The sequence below is a fragment of the Scyliorhinus torazame genome, chromosome 2 (genome assembly GCF_047496885.1).
Source record: "Scyliorhinus torazame isolate Kashiwa2021f chromosome 2, sScyTor2.1, whole genome shotgun sequence".
NCBI lineage: Eukaryota > Metazoa > Chordata > Chondrichthyes > Carcharhiniformes > Scyliorhinidae > Scyliorhinus > Scyliorhinus torazame.
In genome coordinates, this window is record NC_092708.1 from 210,126,500 (window position 1) to 210,146,018 (window position 19,519).

A 19,519-nucleotide genomic window follows, 5' to 3' on the forward strand; every position below is an offset into this window, starting at 1 on the left:
TTCCTGTGCAGAGGGAAAAAGCCAGACCCCAATGTCATCTTCAAGCCTGTTCTGCCATCCAATTAGATATCTGTATCTTAACTCCATTTCCATCCAAATGATCCATGCAAGTCGCAGTTGAGATGTTAGTGTGTTGCTTGTGATTTTGAATTTTAGAAGTGTAGTCCAACATTTAATGTATTAATTAATTCCTAACTCTTCTCTGATTAAATGAGCCATAAATATTTTTAAATTGCTCCATTAAATGTGCGAAAATCTATCAATCTGAATGGTTGTGTTATATATAAGGATTAGCTCACTTATTTGCAATGTCTTCTTCCAGGTGAAAAGTTCATGCATTTGAATTATCCAGACATCAGTTATAACATGAGCTTGAACTACGAGAAAGAGGCAGAATTCATGCATTCGCACATGATGGATCAAGCCATCAATAATGCAATTACATATCTTGGAGCTGAATCCCTCAGACCTTTGATGCAGCATCAACCCAGCACATTGGCAGAAGGAGTTCCAGTTATGAATGCTGTCTATTCTCAGGTATACCATCCAAGCAGGCTTGAAAGGCCAACCAGTAGGGAAATAGCAGAAAACCATGAAAATACAGTGGATGGCCCCATTTCTCTTATAAGAGCAAAAATTCAGACAGCAGAAAGAGGAATATCTCCTAGTAACAGCTGTTTAGATTCTACTGACACAGAAAGCAGCCATGATGGTCGAAGTGGTCAACAATATCCTGGAATCCCAGCCTTAACTCCTCGGAACAAGCAAAGTCCTGCCTACACAAAGGAGGAACCAAAGGCTCTGGAACCAACAAAGATTGTGTCTCATACCTCTAAAGAGATATACAGGGTCTTCAGTGGAGAGGGCGAGCAGATTAGAGCTTTTAATTGTGAGCACTGTCGTGTGCTGTTTCTAGACCATGTCATGTACACCATTCACATGGGCTGCCATGGTTTCAGAGACCCATTTGAGTGCAACATCTGTGGCTACAGAAGCCAGGATCGCTATGAATTCTCATCGCACATTGTTCGTGGAGAACATACATTCCACTAGGCTCTGAGTTCTAGGACAGTGATGAAGAACTGTATTTGGACACCCACATTGACATAACTGAAAGGCAGATGTGGCCTGGTGACAGAAGATTTGCCTTGTTTTTACTATCCATGGACCAAGAATATACTGTAGTGAGTATATTCCACTCATTTGCAGTAATGTGATTTTTCACTCATATATGACATTGTGGGAATTAAAATTAGCCCTAGTTTTATGAAAATGAGCTGTCAGTCATGTCATCTGAAGAATGTTGTATCATTCAACTCGGTTCTTGCGTAGGTGCAGCTGTGACAAGCTAATGAACGACTCATATGTAGAATTACAGTGAAGAAGAAAAGAATGGTGTAGGATCACGGGTGTACTATGTCTTAAACACCCTTAACTTCTAAAGAGAGTTGGAGTAAAAGATTAATACTCTTTTGTGTTCAGCAGGCATTCAGAATTAATATATTTGTCCATTTCGAACACTCAAATTAACCAAGAGAAGGTCAACGAGAATAAAAGCAAGCACTTGGTTAATTTTTATATGTTTCAATATTGATCAAAATAATTGAAAAGGAATGTCTTATCTTTAAGTTTGTGAATTTGTGTAAAGTTGGAGAAAAAAATGAATCATTAGGTGAGGCCATCGCTACTTGGTTATGAGGTAAAACACATTTAATCACAGGCTCAGTATTAATCCACTGATGGTGCTCCTTTTTGACTATCACAGTCTTAACCCTTTGAATCCTGAACTACATTTTCTTATAAGTAAGAGGTGAATGATACAGTTCCAGTTAGATGACACGCCTGACAACCTGTTTTGTGGCACTTGCTCTGTGGATAAAGATTACCTCTCACATTTAGATTGCTCGTTGAAGGGGGGATCAAAATTAGGACCCAAACTATGCACTTACTGGAAATTTTCATAAAGTACTGGAGACTATTGTTAATTTCTGAACATATAGCAACAAGGGAAGGATGTATTAAAACTCTGAAACTGTGATCATTCAACTGATTGTGAAGCACTGTCAGTTCTTAACCAGACTCACTTCCTGTTTCATGTAGCATTTTCTAATCTGGAACAAATGACCCTGTTCTAAATCCTCGGGCTTTTTTGTTGCTGAAGCATTAGGTATAAGCTGTTTACATATTTTTGTACTAAAGTGTAGTTTTATACATGAAAATGCTTGAAAAATAAAAGGTACATTAGCTTTGTAGTGCATTTGCTACTGGAATCGGGTAACTGGAACCTCTTCCTTGGTTTATTTAATGGTGGCAACATATGCTTTTGTTTTGCATAAAACTCTGGATGTACATTTTCCTTATAACGTACCTTTGTAAGACAACTGAAACTGTAAACTTTTATGCAATTATTTAGAAAGTTTCAGCATCGACATCTATAGTATGTTTTAAGTCTTTTAAAATGCTTTAATTAAAAATTTATGATAAAAGTACTTTATTCCAATGTCGGACGTTAGGAGCAGCTATTTGTAGCCTAAATTTAATTCTAATGACTTTTCCTCTCAAGTCCTTGTCACTCAGTGGTATAAGCATCATAAGAGTCTACAACAGACTCTCCAAACTTGAACCGGTTATGCTATACAGGCGAATGCAGTTTTCAAGTGCAATACTCCCTTTTTTCTTGGACTGTATAATGTATTTTCTCAATTTAGGAAATTGTTTATGTAAAATGTTTTTGAAATACATTAACTGATTCTTAAGACTGTATTGAAAATCCCTGTTACTGTGACCTAAATAACATGGCTTGTAAAAAAACAAAGTTGCAGAATCTTTGTTAATATTTTTTTAGGGAAAACTACTGTAAGGTTTGTACTGTCTGAGTGCACAAATACTGAAATAAATTTAGGGAACCTCAGGAATGAATTTTGTGTGTGCCTAGTTGTTTCACACTCAGTACCATTACCAAACTTCACAAAAGATTCAACTTATCCATATACATGAATGTAACAATTTTCTTATTCATTATTTATAAAAGAAGACATCACCAAGCACTTCAGAATCACAAGTATAATTGTGCAATACCAGATTTATTTTACACTTAAGGTAATGTTCTTTCAATTACATTATAACACAACAATATGAGATTCATGGACGTTTCATGTCTAAAAAACCCTTGAGTTTGGGGGTCAATGATAATTTAAAAACTGGATAGACTTGTTTGCTGAGAATATTAAGTGTTACAATTTCAAGGTGGTTGGCTGGAGTTAAGATACAGATCAACCAGAATATAATTGACTGGCAGAGCAGATTTGAGGAGCTGAATGGCCTACTCCTACCCCTATGTCCTTATTGCATATAATGACCATTCAAAAATCGAGGCCAAATTTCTGCAAAGTCAGGAAGAATCATCAGACCTTTAAAAATAGCGATTCCAACATCCAATTTTTTGCTGGCAGGGGAAAGAAGGCAGAATATAACTCACACAGAAGGGAAAGCCAAATTCAGCAGGGTCATTTGAATTTAAATGCTGAGTTCAATCAGGGCCCATTTATGTTGGTCCAAAAGCCTTAACCCACAGTGTGAGAGTCACACTTCTATCTAGTCGATATAATCACTTTTGAAGGGTAAATAAGGTCTGTTTAAATGTCATGATGTGATTTTTTTTAAAAAATACCCCACTCTTTAAACATGAAAAAACAGCCTGAATCTGTCCGTGAAAGGTAAATTTTTAAAAAAAAACCTCTGCTGGACTGTTTTGATTCACAGTGCATCTGGTTGTGCAGTTTCATAGAGTTCTTTATTGACATTGCCCAAAGACTGTCATTATGAATGTTTTTGCTGAGTTTCAAAACACTACAATTTAATCAGCAGGGGTTTCTGAGTTCACAGTTTAATTGACAGTTGTAAGAGTCTATTAAATGATTAGCTGTCTTTGGTGTGCCAACTGAATTAGAGAAGTGTGTTTTTAAGAAAGTAACCATTTGAGGAGGTTTAAAAGCTTTGAGTGGGTTTCGTAACTGAGATTTATTTTCTCCATCAAGTGTGTAGGAGGGAGAGCTGTATTGGATTGTTGGAGGGTTAGAACATCCTCGGGTGTTAAAGGAAATGGCAGCGGAGATCGTGGATACATTGGATATAATATTCCAAAATTCCCTGGACACAGGAAAGGTTCAAGTGGATTGGAAAAATATTAATGTAACGTCCTTATTCAAAAAGAGAGGGAAGCAGAATGTGCGAAATTACAGACAAGTTAGTTTAACATCTGTTGCTGGAAAATGGTTAGAATCAATTATGAAGGACATAACATCAGGACATTTGGAAAGCCAAAACACGATCCATCAGAGTCAGCATGGTTTTATGAAGGGCAAATCATGTTTGACTAATTTGCTAGAGTTCTTCGAAGATGTGACGAGCAAAGTGTATAATGGGGATCCTTTAGATGTCGTATATCTGGACTCCGGGAAGGCGTTTGAGAAGGTGCCACACAGAAGGTTAATTCGCAAGGTGAGGTCACATGAGATTAGGGGTAATTTATTAGCTTGGATAGAAGACTGGTTAACGGACAGGAGACTGAGGGTGCAATTCTCTGGAAAAATGTCTAAGTGTGGTAGTGAGTGGGAATTGCCGCGGGCTTCCCGACATTCGGCTCAGCGAGGACGGCAACGCAATTCAACATTAATTGGTCCACTTAATGCGGCCTCACGGGCTTCTCGTTGCAAATGAAGGCTCGCCAGCTGATTCGGCAGGACCGCGCTCACCAGCCCATCGCTAACAATGTTGAGCAGCACTTAAGCTGCACTTGCTCAGCGAACCCCAGCCAGCTTGCAATAATGGTGCCCAGGAGACCGGCCCCAAGATGTGGAGATGCTGACCTGGAGATGCTGCTTGACACCATAGAGGCCAGGAGGGATGTCCTGTTCCCCGAGGGTCCCGGAGAGTCAGCCACAAGGCAGCCAGTCTTGGGATGAGGTAGCGGCAGCTGTCAGCTCGGGGGGTATGACCAGGAGGACTGGCCTTCTAAGCCGAAAATGCTGGGAACACGAGTGAGTAGACACCAATGCCCCCTCTCCCCATGGGAACATCCACCCACCAACTCCCCTTGCAACCCCCAGCCTTTTCCCCAACACCCCTCCCGCCTCAGCCCCCCCCCCCCCCCCAACTCCTCCTTCACACACCCTCTCCTACCACTGTGAACCACGCATGTGGCGAACAATGCCCTCTCTGAGTCTCTTCAGGAAAATCTCTCCCATAATTGTCAGGAAAGGACCCAGACTGGCGGAGGGATGCTAAACATCAGAATCCTCACCTCCTTCGAGGAGCAGGCCCTGGAGGTGACCGGTGTGGCCGAGGACAGATCAATCAGGCATGCGGAGGCTGGCGGATGCCACAGAGGTGAGGAACCACCGGGCTCCACCTGGAGGACCTGTCAAACGTGAGTAGTGATTGCTTCACTGACTGACCCATCCCTCCCACTGACCACATATCCATTCTCCCGCAGGTTCTCCAGCCGACGGCGCTGGCCAATCCCGGGTGGCCACTCTCCTGACTCCGAGGAGAACACCTCGGAGGAGAGCTCCGAGGATGCAACCGTAGTCGCGGCACAGCTGTCATTCCCACCCACCGCCAGTGCAGATACACGCACCTCGGTCGGACATGTTAGTGGACAGGTTGCGGGGGCACAATCTAGTGCAGGCATTTTCAAAGTGGGGGGCCGCGGGTCCAGGCGGGTGTCATGAGAGTCAAGAGATCGCAGAGCCATCCTTTGCAGCATTCCCGATCACAGGAATTCATGCGCAACAATCGCAGCAAAATGACGGCCGCGACCAGCTAAAAAAATGCAGGCGCACTGCGTATGCGTGCCCGCTCATCAGTGCGCATGCGCGGAGCCCAGCAAGAAACATCACCTCCTGATCCAGGAGAAGATTTTTTTTTAAATTCAGTGCATTCTTCCTGCCTGAAGCGAGGCAGAGAGCATTCAGGTGCCCCGAACACTGACGTCTTGTGCTTTTGGCGCGATTGCAAATCCTTCATTTTGTCAACAGCAAGTAAATGAGGACCAAGCAGGCTAACCTCTCGCATTAAAGGTAAGAGAAAATGGTGGGTCGCAAAGGTCAGTCGGCGTGGGTCGCGAAGATCAGTTGGCGTGGGTCCCGAAGGTTGGCCGGTTGGTAAAAATGGGTCCCTGGAAAAAAAGTTTGAAAAACACTGATCTGGTGAGCACCACACCGCTGATGGGGCACATCAGGTGGAGGCAGGAACCCCCAGGTGAGAGAACAGTCAGAGGGCTGCTGGTTCCCGGGACCCAACTGAGTTGCAGCCTGATGCTGAGCCTGTGGTACAGAGGTACCCGGAGCTAATGGAGACGATAGGAACCAACCTGGATGTTCAGAGGGAGATGATCAGCGCCACTCCAGCAGATCCATAGCCACTTGGTGAAGTCTCAGAGGTTAGTGGCGCAGGGGATGGCACCAGCAATGAGTGGCAGCGAGGACAACGCTGCTAGTGAGATCACTTGCTGGGGAAGCCGCTGAATGACGGGAGGCTGTTGGATATGGGGTGGCTCTCGTTAATTGTATTGAAATGGGGCTTAAGTGGTGATAATTGGTTTCTCGCCACTCTACGGTGAGATCCTGAATTTACCTATGGGAACCGGCCGGTTGCATTGCAATTGTTTGGCGCCTGGTGCGGATCTTGTTTTTGGCCTCTCCCGCTATTCACCGGCCTCGTTACGCTTGAGCGAGAGTGCAAAAACGCCAGAGACTCCCCCCCAGAAAATCGTGATAAATGGGTCTTTTTCTGGATGGCAAGATGTAACTAGTGGGGTGCCACAGGATTCAGTCCTTGGGCCCCAGCTATTTACAATCTATATTAACGACTTGGATACAGGGATAGAAAGTTCTATAGTCAAATTCGCAGATGACACAAAATAGGTGGGCAGTAAGTTGAACTGAGCAAATAAGAACCTTACAAGTGGATATAGATAGGTTAGAAGAGTGGGCCAAAATGTGGCAGATGAAGTTTAACGTGGATAAATGTGAGGTCATGCATTTTGATTGAAAAAATGGGAAGGCAACTTATTATCTAAATGGGGAGAGACTTTGGGGTTCTCCGATGCAGAGGGATCTGGGTGAACCCGTGCATGAGTCGCAGAAAACTACCATGCAGGTGCAGCAGGCAATAAGGAAAGCAAATAGAATGTTGCCATTTATAGTAAAAGGAATTGAGTCTGAAGGTAAGTAAATGTTGTTGCAACTATACAAGGCATTGGTGAGACTGCACCTGGAGTATTGTGCACAGTTTTGTACCCTTTGTCATGATATCGACATTAACATATCATAAGTTCTCTTTCGATATTTGCTGATTGCACTTGTTTTGTTTGTGGTACAACCTCCGTTGCTCTGTTGCACCTGACACCTTCCTATGTATATAGTTTAGCCTCATGTACATGTTGTAAATATTACACACACATATTCAGATGCACTCAGTACACACCAATATTTATTACCATGTAGGCACATATCCTTGTGAAAAGGGGAGATGTCATGATATCCACATTAACATATCATGGTGCAGTCACACACACACTGATGGACTGGTAGTTGGACCAACCAACAGACACACAACATCACAGCCAATCACCAGTGAGAGCACACGCACTATAAAACAGGGAACACCACAGTTCCCGCTCAGTCGACCAGGAGATAGCTCAGAGCACAGAGCTCACAGCGCGCCACTCAGACATACACCATGTGCTGAGTGCCTCACTAAGATAGTGCTAGGGCTGGGTCCACAGGTTAGCTGGTGAAGTACGAACCACAGCCAGAAGTTAATAGCTATTATTGTACAGAATAATAAAACAGAGTTGTACCATCTACAACTGTGTTGGTTCGTTTGTGTATCGGAACACCCAACACGACACCCCTTATTTGAGAAAACGTAGTGGCATTGGAGGCAGTTCAGAGGAGGTTCACTAGATTGATTCCAAAGATGAAGAGTTTGTTGTATGAGGAGAGATTGAATAGTTTAGGCCTATACCTTCTAGAGTTTAGAAGAATGAGGGGAGATCAAATTGAGATATACAAGATGCTAAAAGGTATGGATAAATTAGATGTGGAGCAGATGCTTCCTCTTGTGGGGCATTCTAAAATGAGGGGTTATAATCTTAGAATACGAGTTAGCAAATTTAAAACAGAGTTGAGGAGAAACTACTTCTCCCAAAGGGTTGTGAATCTGTGGAATTCGCTACCTCAGAGTGCGGTGGATGATGGGACAGTGAGCATGTTTAAGGAGGAGTTAGACAGATTTTTAATTGGTAATGGGTAGGAGGGTTATGGAGAACGGGCAGGGTGGTGGAGTTGAGGCTATGATGGGATCAGCCATGATCATTGAAGGTGTTTAGGCCCGGGAGGCTAAATTGCCTCCTCCTGCTCCTAGGTCATGTGTTCTAGGCAGGAGATGCTTCGGCTGATTTTGCCATCTAGCTCTTGGTCTGTAGCATTGTCGACAGATGAAGAATATATCCATGATCGAATGGCGAACAGGCTAGATGGGCCAAATGGCCTACCTCTGTTCCTATATCTTATGAATGTATAAGGTTTATTCACCTCCTGAAACCTGCCCATGGTGGATAATGGGCAAGTGGCTATGGAAGTTTCATGGGGAGCATGAGGGTGGTTGGAGTGGGAATGGAGATGGCATGGATGTGAGGAGCCAAGGAATGGCCTGTCAGTGTGTGGAGGCATGAGTTGGTATGGACAGGCCAGGGGTTGGGGAGGGAATCATTGAGGGCTAGATGACGTAAAAGTTTCTAAAACAAGTGGTATGCAGCCCCAAAGAACAGAGGCTTGCCTTCTAAACAGCTTGCCTCATTATTTGCTCACTCCCGTGATGACTAAGAATTACTTCTAATAATAATAATCTTTAATAATCTTTATTGTCACAAGTCGGCTTACATACACGGCAATGAAGTTACTGTGAAAAGCTCTTAGTCACCACTTCGGGTACATGGAAGGAGAATTCAGAATGCCCAAATTACCAACAGCGCGTCTTTCGTGGCTTGTGGGAGGAAACCAGAGCACTGGGAGGAAACCCACGCAGACACGGGGAGAATGTGCAGACTCCGCACAGACAGTGACCCAAGCCAGGAATCGAACCTGGGACCCTGGCGCTGTGAAGCAACAGTGCTAACCACTGTGCTACCATGCCACCCGTTCTGCAGTATTTCGAAACATCATTGGTCAGAAGTGTGAAATTAAGAACAACCTTCAAGTTGATGTACATGCACAAGGTCTTACTTCGGTACTTGCTTTAAAGATGCATTTGCAACTTCTCTACAATCACCCAATTTCTGGCATTGCCTGTCCCAAAAACCACCTCAAGTGCCATCGAGAGTCAAAGGACCCAACTCGATCCTGTCCCAGCCCTCCTGGAACAAAAATGGAGTCTAAATGGGGTTAAACGGATGTGGGTCTGTCAAGTCGAGAAATTTCATGCTTGAACTATCCACCTTGACAGCGAAAACCCTGGGCGAAATTCTCCTACCCGCCCCGCCACATTTCTGCGCCGACCGGCCGGCGGGAGTCTCCGTAACACCGGCCGGTCAATGGGGTTTCCCATTGTGGGGCAGCCCCACGCCGTCGGGAAACCCCCGGGCGCCGGCAGAACGGAGACTCCCGCCGGCGGAGAATGACGCCCCCTGTCTTCTGTCTATAATTGGACATTTTAGAAAGCTGTAATTTTAAAAGAAAGTTATAATGAGGCTATAAGAAAACTAAATCTTAAATCTTGAACCGGTGTTTTTGAGCGAGATCTTCCGGCTGTTCACATCAGCAGGATCTTCCAGTCCTGTCAACGGTGCACCCATGCTGCAGGCTTCCCAGCTGTGTGGGGTAGATTCAATGGAAAATCCAATTGACAATGGCGGGACCAGAAGATCCTGCCACTGGCCAATGATGGGCTGTCTGCTGTTGCCGGGAGACACGCCACGGGGAGGTCAGAGAATCTCACCCTGTGTATCTAATCTGATTGAGTATGAGGTAGGAATTACCTGGAGATCATTATCTGATTTGCCAAAAAACATCTTGTGTAAAAAAAGCCTCCAGAAAAAGAGTCCCTCAATCTAAATGGGAAGTAATGCTGTTCTCAAAGCATAACTCATAACTTTTGTGAACCATAAGACAAAAATAAGAGCAGCAAGGTGGTGCAGTGGTTAGCACTACTGCCTCACTGCGCCGAGGACACAGGTTTGATCCCGGCCCTGGGTCGCTGTCCGTGTGGAGTTTGCACATTCTCCCCGTGTTTGCGTGGGTTTCGCCCCCACAACCCAAATATGTGCAGTGTAGGTGGATTGGCCATGCTAAATTGCCCCTTAATTAGAAAAAAATAAATGGGTACTCTAAATTAAAAAATTTTAGAAAGAAAAAAATAAGACAAAAAGAACATGCATTTATATAGCACCTTTGCAAACATATAACATCTCACGGTACTTTACTGTTGATGAAGCATGAGGAAATAAGACAGGCAATCTGCAACCACAGCAAGAAATTTGATATTGACCTGATAATCTGATGTAATAATACTGGTTGAGGAACAAACGTTGGTTCAGACACTAAGATAGAAATCCTCTTCTCTTATTTGAATAGTCGCCTGGGATCTTTTGCATCCACCTAAGAATCCAGAGGGGCCTTGGTTTCATGTCTCACCCAAAAGACAGCATTCTTTCAGTACAGCGCTGAAATTCTGCCTAGATAATGGGCTGGATTTTTGCAAAGTTGGGAAGACTCCATGAACCTTTAAAAATGGTAGGCAGGACCTGCACTTGGACATTCCACTGCCATTTCCAACAGATCCATTTTTTTCCAACAGGCAAGGCAGGAATCACACATGAGGGATATCCAAACTCAACAGGGCCATTTAAACTTAGAGCTGAGTTCGAAGATAACCCATTTTGTTTGGTCCAATCCCTTAACCCCTAGTGTGGGAGTCACAACTTTATGCAGTACACATAAACACTCATAAGGGTGGATAAGCTCTGTGTGAGTATCATGATCTGAAGCATTTTAAAGTGCCTGTTTTTCAAAAATGAAAAAGAAACACTCTGAATGTCAGTATGAGTTTAAAAAGCCCTCTGCTGGACTGCTTTGACTGACTGCCCACCTTGAGTAAGTTAGAAAAAACATTACCATCTGGTTTACAGTTTCAATAGAGAGCTTTGTTGACATTTCCCAAAGGGTTATTATTAACTAATTGTTAATATTTGACTGAGTTTTAAAAGGTCCAATTATCTCAGCAGAGGGTTCTGAGTTTTCAATATGATTGACAGTTTAAAGAGACTGCTTAAAGATTTGCTGGCTATAATATGACATTGAAAAAAGTTTGTTTGTATAAAAGATTAACCACTTGAGATTTAAAAGCTTCGAATGAGTTTCACAAATGGGAGTTTTTCCACTATCAGGTGCCTGTGAGTGAGAGCCATATTAGATTGTTAAAAGTTTTGTTTTTCACCTCCACCTGGCTACCTCGGTCTGCCCATGGTGGCATGGGTGGGTATGGGGGCAGATGTCAGTGGGTGCAACGGTTGGCATGGAGAGGTCATCAGGGCTGGATGAGAAGGGTGATGGCCAGAGAGCCAAACAATTTCTAAAAGAAGTTGAATGAATTCCAACAGAATGTAGACAAAGACAATGTTGTCGAGGAGAACACTGAGATACAGGGTACTAGACTAGAAGGGTTTGAGGTTCATAAGGAGGAGGTGTTAGCAATTCTGGAAAGTGTGAAAATAGATAAGTCCCCTGGGCCGGATGGGATTCATCCTAGGAGTCTCTGGGAAGCTAGGGAAGAGATTGCTGAGCCTTTGGCTTTGATCTTTATGTTATCATTGTCTACAGGAATAGTGCCAGAAGACTGGAGGATAGCAAATGTTGTCCCCTTGTTCAAGAAGGGGAGTAGAGACAACCCTGGTAACTATAGACCAGTGAGCCTTACTTCTGTTGTGGGCAAAATCTTGGAAAGGTTTATAAGAGATAGGATTTATAATCATCCAGAAAGGAATAATTTGATTAGGGATAGTCAACACGGTTTTGTGAAGGGTAGGTCGTGCCTCACAAACCTTATTGAGTTCTTTGAGAAGGTGACCAAACAGGTGGATGGTGGCAGTGTGGATAAGCAGAGAGATCTCGGTGTCCATGTACATAGATCCCTGAAAGTTGCCACTCAGGTTGATAGGGTTGTTAAGAAGGCGTACGGTGTGTTAGCTTTTATTGGTAGAGGGATTGAGTTTCGGAGCCATGAGGTCATGTTGCAGCTGTATAAAACTCTGGTGCGGCCGCATTTAGAGTATTGCGTGCAGTTCTGGTCGCCGCATTATAGGAAGGATGTGGAAGCATTGGAAAGGGTGCAGAGGAGATTTACCAGGATGTTGCCTGGTATGGAGGGAAGATCTTATGAGGAAAGGCTGAGGGACTTAAGGCTGTTTTCGTTAACGAGAAGAAGGTTAAGAGGTGACTTAATTGAGGCATACAAGATGATCAGAGGATTAGATAGGGTGGACAGTGAGAGCCTTTTTCCTCGGATGGTGATGGCTAGCATGAGGGGACATAGCTTTAAATTGAGGGGAGATAGATATAGGACAGATGTCAGAGGTAGGTTCTTTACTCAGAGAGTAGTAAGGGCATGGAATGCCCTGCCTGCAACAGTAGTGGACTCGCCAACATTAAGGGCATTTAAATGGTCATTGGATAAACATATGTATGATAAGGGAATAGTGTAGATGGACTTTAGATTGGTTTCACAGGTTGGCGCAACATCGAGGGGCGAAGGGCCTGTACTGCGCTGTAATGTTCTATGTAGATGGGCCTCATAACCTGCCTAACCACCTCAGCACCCGCCCACCCAGTGGCTACCTATGATCTGTTTCCAGGGTTGGTGCGGCCGCCTTGATCCGTCCCTACCTCCACAGAGTGAAAATTAGGTGTAGCAGGGCCTTTTAAAAGCTATCCACTTCAATGGGGAAAGTCCAGCCCGATGCCTCTGGATTCGGATTTGAACCTACTACCTTCTGACTGAGGCAAGAGTGCTACCATTGAGCTAAGGTTGACACATGTAATATCTTAAAAAACAATTTGGGCGGAATTCTCCGCTCCCGGGACTAAGTGCCCGCGCCGTCATGAACGCCATCGCGTTTCATAACGGCGTGAACAGGGCCCAGGCACAACCTATTCTGGCCCCCAACAGGGGGCCAGCACGGCGCTGGAGCGGTTCACGCCGCTCCAACCTCCTCGCCGCGCCAACCCGCGCATGCACAGTTCGGGCAGCTCATTCCTGCGCATGCGCAGTTGGGCCGGGCCATCCTGCCCATGCGTGGGGAACTTCTTACGCGCGCCGGCCCGTCACCAACATGGCGCCGGGGTTCTGGGGCCGGCCACGGAAGGAGGTCGGCCTGGGGGGGGAGAGGCCGGCCCGCCGGTCGGTGGACCCCGATTGCGGGCCAGACCCCATCGGAGGCCCCCCCCGGTGAAGGAGCCCCCCCCCCCCCCAATTGATTATTGTCACAAGTAGGCCTACATTAACACTGCAATGAAATTACTGTGAAAATCCCCTAGACATCACACTCCGACATCTGTTTCGGTACACTGAGGGGGAATTCAGAATGTCCAATTCACCTAACAAGCACATCTTTCAGGAGGGAACCGGAGCACCCAGAGGAAACCCCGCAGAAGCGGGGAGAACATGCAGACTCCGCACGGACAGTGACCCAAGCCGGGAATCGGACCTGGGACCCTGGTTCTGTGAAGCGTGCTACCGTGCCACCCGATATGCTTGCACAGAACTCACTTTCATATGTTTAACTGTGGCATGAGATGTAGTTCATCTCTATGCTGGTGATTGCATTTAGGGGCTGGTTTAGCACAGGGCTAAATTGCTGGTTTTTAAAGCAGACCAAGGCAGGCCAGCAGCACGGTTCAATTCCCGTACCAGCCTCCCCGAATAGGCGCAGAAATGTGGCGACTAGGGGCTTTTCACAGTAACTTCATTTGAAGCCTACTTGTGACAATAAGCGATTTTCATTTCATTTTTTATTTCATTTCAAAAATTAACAAACCAGATATTATGTATCATTGAGTCACTTTGGCACCAGTTACTACATACTTTACCAATGACTCAAACAGCTACTATGAATTTATAACTCTCCTTTTCAATGTAAACATCAAAAAACTAATTACTCCATTGCCAGTCATTAAAAGAGAAAGGAAAGTGACTGACTTAAATTGTGTACTGTGGTGAGACATGTGCATTTTACAGCTCAATTCACTTACTCAGGACACCTCAAAACACTTTTAAGATGTTGCAATGTAGGCAAACAGAGCCGCCAATTTGCACACAGCAAGATCCTTAACACTGTAATAAAATATGCGACTTTGATCTAGTGTTAGCGAAGGGTCGGCAAACCTGAAGAACACACCTGCTCTTTGAGTACAGTCATAGAATCTTTTGTTATCCAACAGACCAACTGTTCAACTTCTCATCAGATAGACAGAGGGCACAAACTAATGGAATTGCAACAGAATCCCATGTTGAGCACATTTAACCAGGTAATTCCCGGTGCTCGCAGCACTGAGAAAGACCACGCTATCGAACGGAACTCTGATGCAATCCCACGCTATCCAACGGAACTCTGATGCAATCCGAGGCCTCAGTGGGCAACGTCCTGCTGAGGCCACACCTAGTCCCGTTTCCTGCACTGAGGGGCTTCGCTTGCCAGAACTCCTCAGTCCAGGAGGATGGCTCCCTGATCACTCGACCCCCTCCCCCCCAACCCCTTCGACCCCAATGCGACACCCGGACTCCCCAAAGTCCCAACTCACCTTTAAGGGGGTCCTCGGGGCCCCCCCCGCATCTCATCTCACACAGACAGGGCACCCCCGAGCTTGATTCCTGGTGCAATGTCAGCCTGGCAGCTGGCATGTAGCTGTTATGCCGGATTGGTCGACGTATATCTTTATGGTGAGCGCCGTCTGCGGCAAAACATCGTGGTGGACGATCGGCAGGAGGCAGCTGATCGGCATCCAAGACCTTAGAGATCTGTGTCTCCATTTCAGAGTTAGAAGACACAACGTCGGCATGTCGGTGTTGAGAGAGATTGAAGGCGTCACAGCAGACTGGTTCGACAATGGAGCCAGAGGACCCAGGACAGGTTTCTTTCGAGGAACCTCACAAAGGAGTATCCTCCATGAGCGAATGTGATCCAAATGCCATCGCATCAGTTGCCCCTGGACCCAAACTTGGTAAGAGACTGGTCCGTTTTGCAGACGACATTCCAACGAGCACTGCTGTTGCAGTTACAGACGAACACCGCGTTGTCAGGTGCAAACTGTCGAAGAGATCGATGTCGAACTGGGCAACACCCTTGCAAATCTTGGTTGTGGCGCACCTTCGTGCCAATGTCCGGGATACTCAAACTCAGACATGTATGAACCTACGACCTATTAACGTCTCAGCAGGGGCCACCCCACCGTGCAGTGTGGTCCTGTATGAGAATAAAAATCTTGCCAGGCTGGTATCCATCGAGGCTGTTTCTTCAGCCACCCTTTAACTGTCTGAACGGCCCTCTCTGCCAAGTCATTCAATGTCAGATGGCATGCGGCAGTGCGGACATGGCGAATCCTGTTGCATTTCAAAAAATTGCAAACTCTTCACTCATGAAAGAGGTTCCGTTACCTGTCACAAGCACATCAGGGAATTGTAGAAAAAAATGTGCAATCGTTCGACGGTTGCCATCTGGTGGACCTCCAGCCACTTTGAGTGGACATCCACCCAGAATGAGAAACATCGAACCATGAATGGACCGGTGCAAATGTAATGTACGCAAGCCCGAAGGTGTCCTGGCCACTCCCAAGGATGTTGTGGTGCTGCTACGGGGAGCTTCTAGTGCTCTTGACAGATGGAGCACTATTGGTCCAAAGTCTTAATATCCATGCCCAAACCCGGCAACCAGACGTAGCTTCTCACCAGCATCTTCATTTTGGATACCCCATGGTGCCCTTTGTGAAGGTCCTTCAACATGATTTCCTGATCCTTCACCAGAACAACAACCCCCAGTGTCTCACAGGAGGGTACCATCTAGCATGGTCATCTCCAAGAACCTGGGGGAGAACGTTTTTAACTGCCCTGATAGCTGTCGATGCTGACCACTATATAGCACCAGTTGCTGCACCTTGGCAAGGACAGGGTAGGTTTTCATCCAGTCACGAATACACGATGCAGTGATAGGCAAGGAGTCCATAAAATTCAGGGCAGCGACCACTTCATCTGCAGCATGGAGGTTTGCGGACTCGGTCTGAAGGCAGCTCAATGCATCAGCATATGCAATCTGGGTCCTTGGGCGGTGCTCGAAAGAGTATTCGTAAGCAGCCAATAACAGCGCTGAATCCTCGGAGATGCAATTGGTGGGATCACCTTGTCTTCGCAAAAGAGGCCCAGCAACGGCTTGTGATCTGTGACAATAAAGAAATAGTGGCCATAGACATACTGATGAAACCGTTTAAATACTAAATATGACTGCCAGACCTTTCTCTAATTGGGCATATTTTCTCTCAGCCACAACCAGCTTCCAGGAGGCAAAGGCTTGGACGTTCATGGCTATTGTTCAACCGATGAGACAGGACTTCCCCAATCCCATACGGTGAAGCATCTCACATGACATATAATGGTGTAGAAGGGTTGCAATGCACAAACACCCCCGAAGACGCAAACTGCCATTTCACCTTCTGAAACACCTCATCCTGGGCCATGCTCCATGCTCATGGCTGGTGCTTCTTGAGGAGCAAGTGAAGGGGGACCAGGACGGTTGCCAGATTTGGAATAAATGGCCCATCGTAATTTACTTGTCCAAGGAAAGAGCACAGCTCAGTGGCGTCACGCGGGCAAGGGCCATTTTGATGGTTCTCACTTTCTTACCTGACACCCCAAATATACTACTTCCATCACGTGAAACATGCACTTCGTGTGGCCCAGGTGGACTCCATACTCTGAAAAGTGTTTCAACAGTGCCTCGCGGTTCTGACAGTGTTCTTGGTCTGTGGACCCTGTGACTAGCATGTCGTCTAAGTAAACCGCAGCGCATGGAAATCCACGCATGATGCTCTTAATGACGCGTGAGAAAACTGCGCACGCTGAGAATACTTCGAAAGGGAGCCAGGTGTACTCATAGAGTCCCATGTGCATATTGATTGTGATGTGCTACCTCGATGAATTACCAAGCTCCAACTATTTTTTAAAATATTTTTATTCTCCTCCTTTTGAACATTTTCTCAATTTACACTCACCAACAATAAACAATAATCAGGACTTCCGGTTGCGGCGATGCCCTGCTAGCCGCACGTTTTGGCGGCTCCAGCTCCAACGTACCTTCGGGCTCTTTTAAGAGCCCCAACGGGAAATTTTTGGGCGACGCAACCCGGTGTGGGGTGAGTGAATAGGGAGTCCCCCCCCAACGAAAGAGGAAAATATCGGCGGCGGCGGCTGCAGCGCGAGGAATCGTCGACGAAAGGGACAAAAAGGGAGTAGACACAAGATGGCGGCGGAGAAAGCCCAGGCGACATGGGGGCCCGAGCAAGACGAATTTCTGAGACGGTGTGTGGAGCTACTAAAGAGGGAGGTGCTGACCCCGATGCTACAGGCAATTGAGGGGCTCAAGGAGGCACAAAGGACCCAGGAGACAGAGCTCCGCGTGGTGGAGCAGAAGGTGACGGATAATGAGGACGAGATCCTGGGCCTGGCGGTCAAAACACAGACGCGCGAGGCGCTCCACAAAAAGTGCATGGAAAGGATTGAGGCCCTAGAAAACAGAGCGTGAAGGAAGAACCTTCGGATACTGGGTCTCCCTGGGGGAGTGGAAGGAGCGGACTGTGGAGCTTATGTAAGTACGATGCTAAGCTCATTGATGGGAGCTGAGGCCCCTGCGGGCCCCTTGGAGGTGGAGTGGGCACATCGGATCCCGGCGAGAAGACCAAAAGCGGGAGAACCACCCAGGGCGACAATCGTGCGATTTCACCGCCTTAAAGATGGAGAAGAGGTCCTGAGATGGGCTAAAAAGGTGCGGAGTAGCAGATGGGAGAATGCAGTGGTACGGGTGTACCAGGCTTGGAGTGCGGAGGTGGCGAGAAGGAGGGCGAGTTTTAACCGAGCCAAGGAGGTGTTACACAAAAAGAAGGTGAAGTTCGGGATGCTGCAGCCGGCACGACTATGGGTCACGTACCAGGAGAGACACCATTATTTTGATACGGCGGAAGAAGCATGGACCTTTATTAAAGAGGAGAAATTGGATCGGAACTGAGGGACTGATACTGTAGGGAATGTTATTGTTATTGTTATGGTTGATGTAAATAGAGAAGTAAATTGGGATGGGGGGAGACACTAGGAAATGTGGGCGCCGGTGAGGGGGGAAAGAAGGGACATAGGCGGAGAATGAGGAATGGGAGGGGGAGAGGAAAGGGAGCTGCGCCACAAGAAGCGGGTCAGATAAAGGGATGTTCCCGCGCCAGAAAGATTATGGCGGGAAGACAGGCGCAAGGCAGATGGGAGTTCCCCACACGGGGGGGTCAAGGAGTGAGCAGGAGTAGCCGGGGTCAGTTGAAGTCAGCTGACTTGCGGAAGTAATATGGGGGGAGCAATCACGCTAGAAAGGGATCTAGCGGGGGGGGGGGGCGGGGGGGGGGGGGCGGGGGGGACAACTGGGTTGCTGCTGCGGAAATCAAAAAGGAAATGGCTAAAGAGTGGGTGGACGCGGATGGAATGCGACGCCTGGGGAGCGAGTGGGAGCGCGAAGGCGGGATATGGGACTGGCCTAGAGAAGGTGATGGCTAGTCGACACGGGAGGGGGGCAGGTAGCCCCCTAGTGAGGCTGATCACGTGGAACGTGAGAGGCCTGAATGGACCGATTAAAAGGGCCCGAGTGCTCGCGCACTTGAAAGGACTAAGGGCAGACGTGGCTATGCTCCAAGAGACGCACCTGAAGGTGGCGGACCAAGTTAGGTTAAGGAAAGGATGGGTGGGACAGGTGTTCCACTCAGGACTAGATGCAAAGAATAGAGGGGTGGCCATATTGGTGGGGAAACGGGTAGCATTTGAAGCAAAGAACATCGTAGCAGATAGCGGAGGTAGATATGTAATTGTGAGTGGCAGGCTGGAGGGAATGGAGGTCGTGTTGGTTAATGTATATGCCCCGAATTGGGACGATGCGGGATTTACGAGACGGATGCTGGGTCGTATACCGGACCTGGAGGTAGGAAACTTGATATTGGGAGGGGACTTCAATACCGTGCTGGACCCAGGGCTAGATAGATCCAGATCAAATACCGGAAGAAGGCCGGCAGCGGCCAAGGTGCTCAAGAGGTTTATGGACCAAATGGGGGGAGTGGATCCATGGTGATTTCTTAGACCGAGGGCCAGGGAGTTCTCCTTCTTCTCCCATGTCCATAAAGTGTACTCCCGGATAGATTTTTTTGTTCTGGGAAGGTCGTTGATC

The 19,519-nt window shown here is 46.7% G+C and overlaps 1 protein-coding gene across 9 annotated transcripts in view; it reads left to right on the forward strand.

Moving 5' to 3' along the window:
• Positions 1–2,919, forward strand: part of LOC140395470 (zinc finger protein Helios-like) — a 419,920-nt gene extending 417,001 nt beyond the window's left edge. For all 9 annotated transcript variants that reach the window (XM_072483282.1, XM_072483265.1, XM_072483313.1 and 6 more), the window contains one exon: positions 323–2,919. In XM_072483282.1, coding sequence (XP_072339383.1) covers positions 323–1,053 — 731 coding nt within the window. In that variant the 3' untranslated portion in view covers positions 1,054–2,919. The remainder of the gene's footprint in view (positions 1–322) is intronic.
• Positions 2,920–19,519: the final 16,600 nt, after the last annotated feature.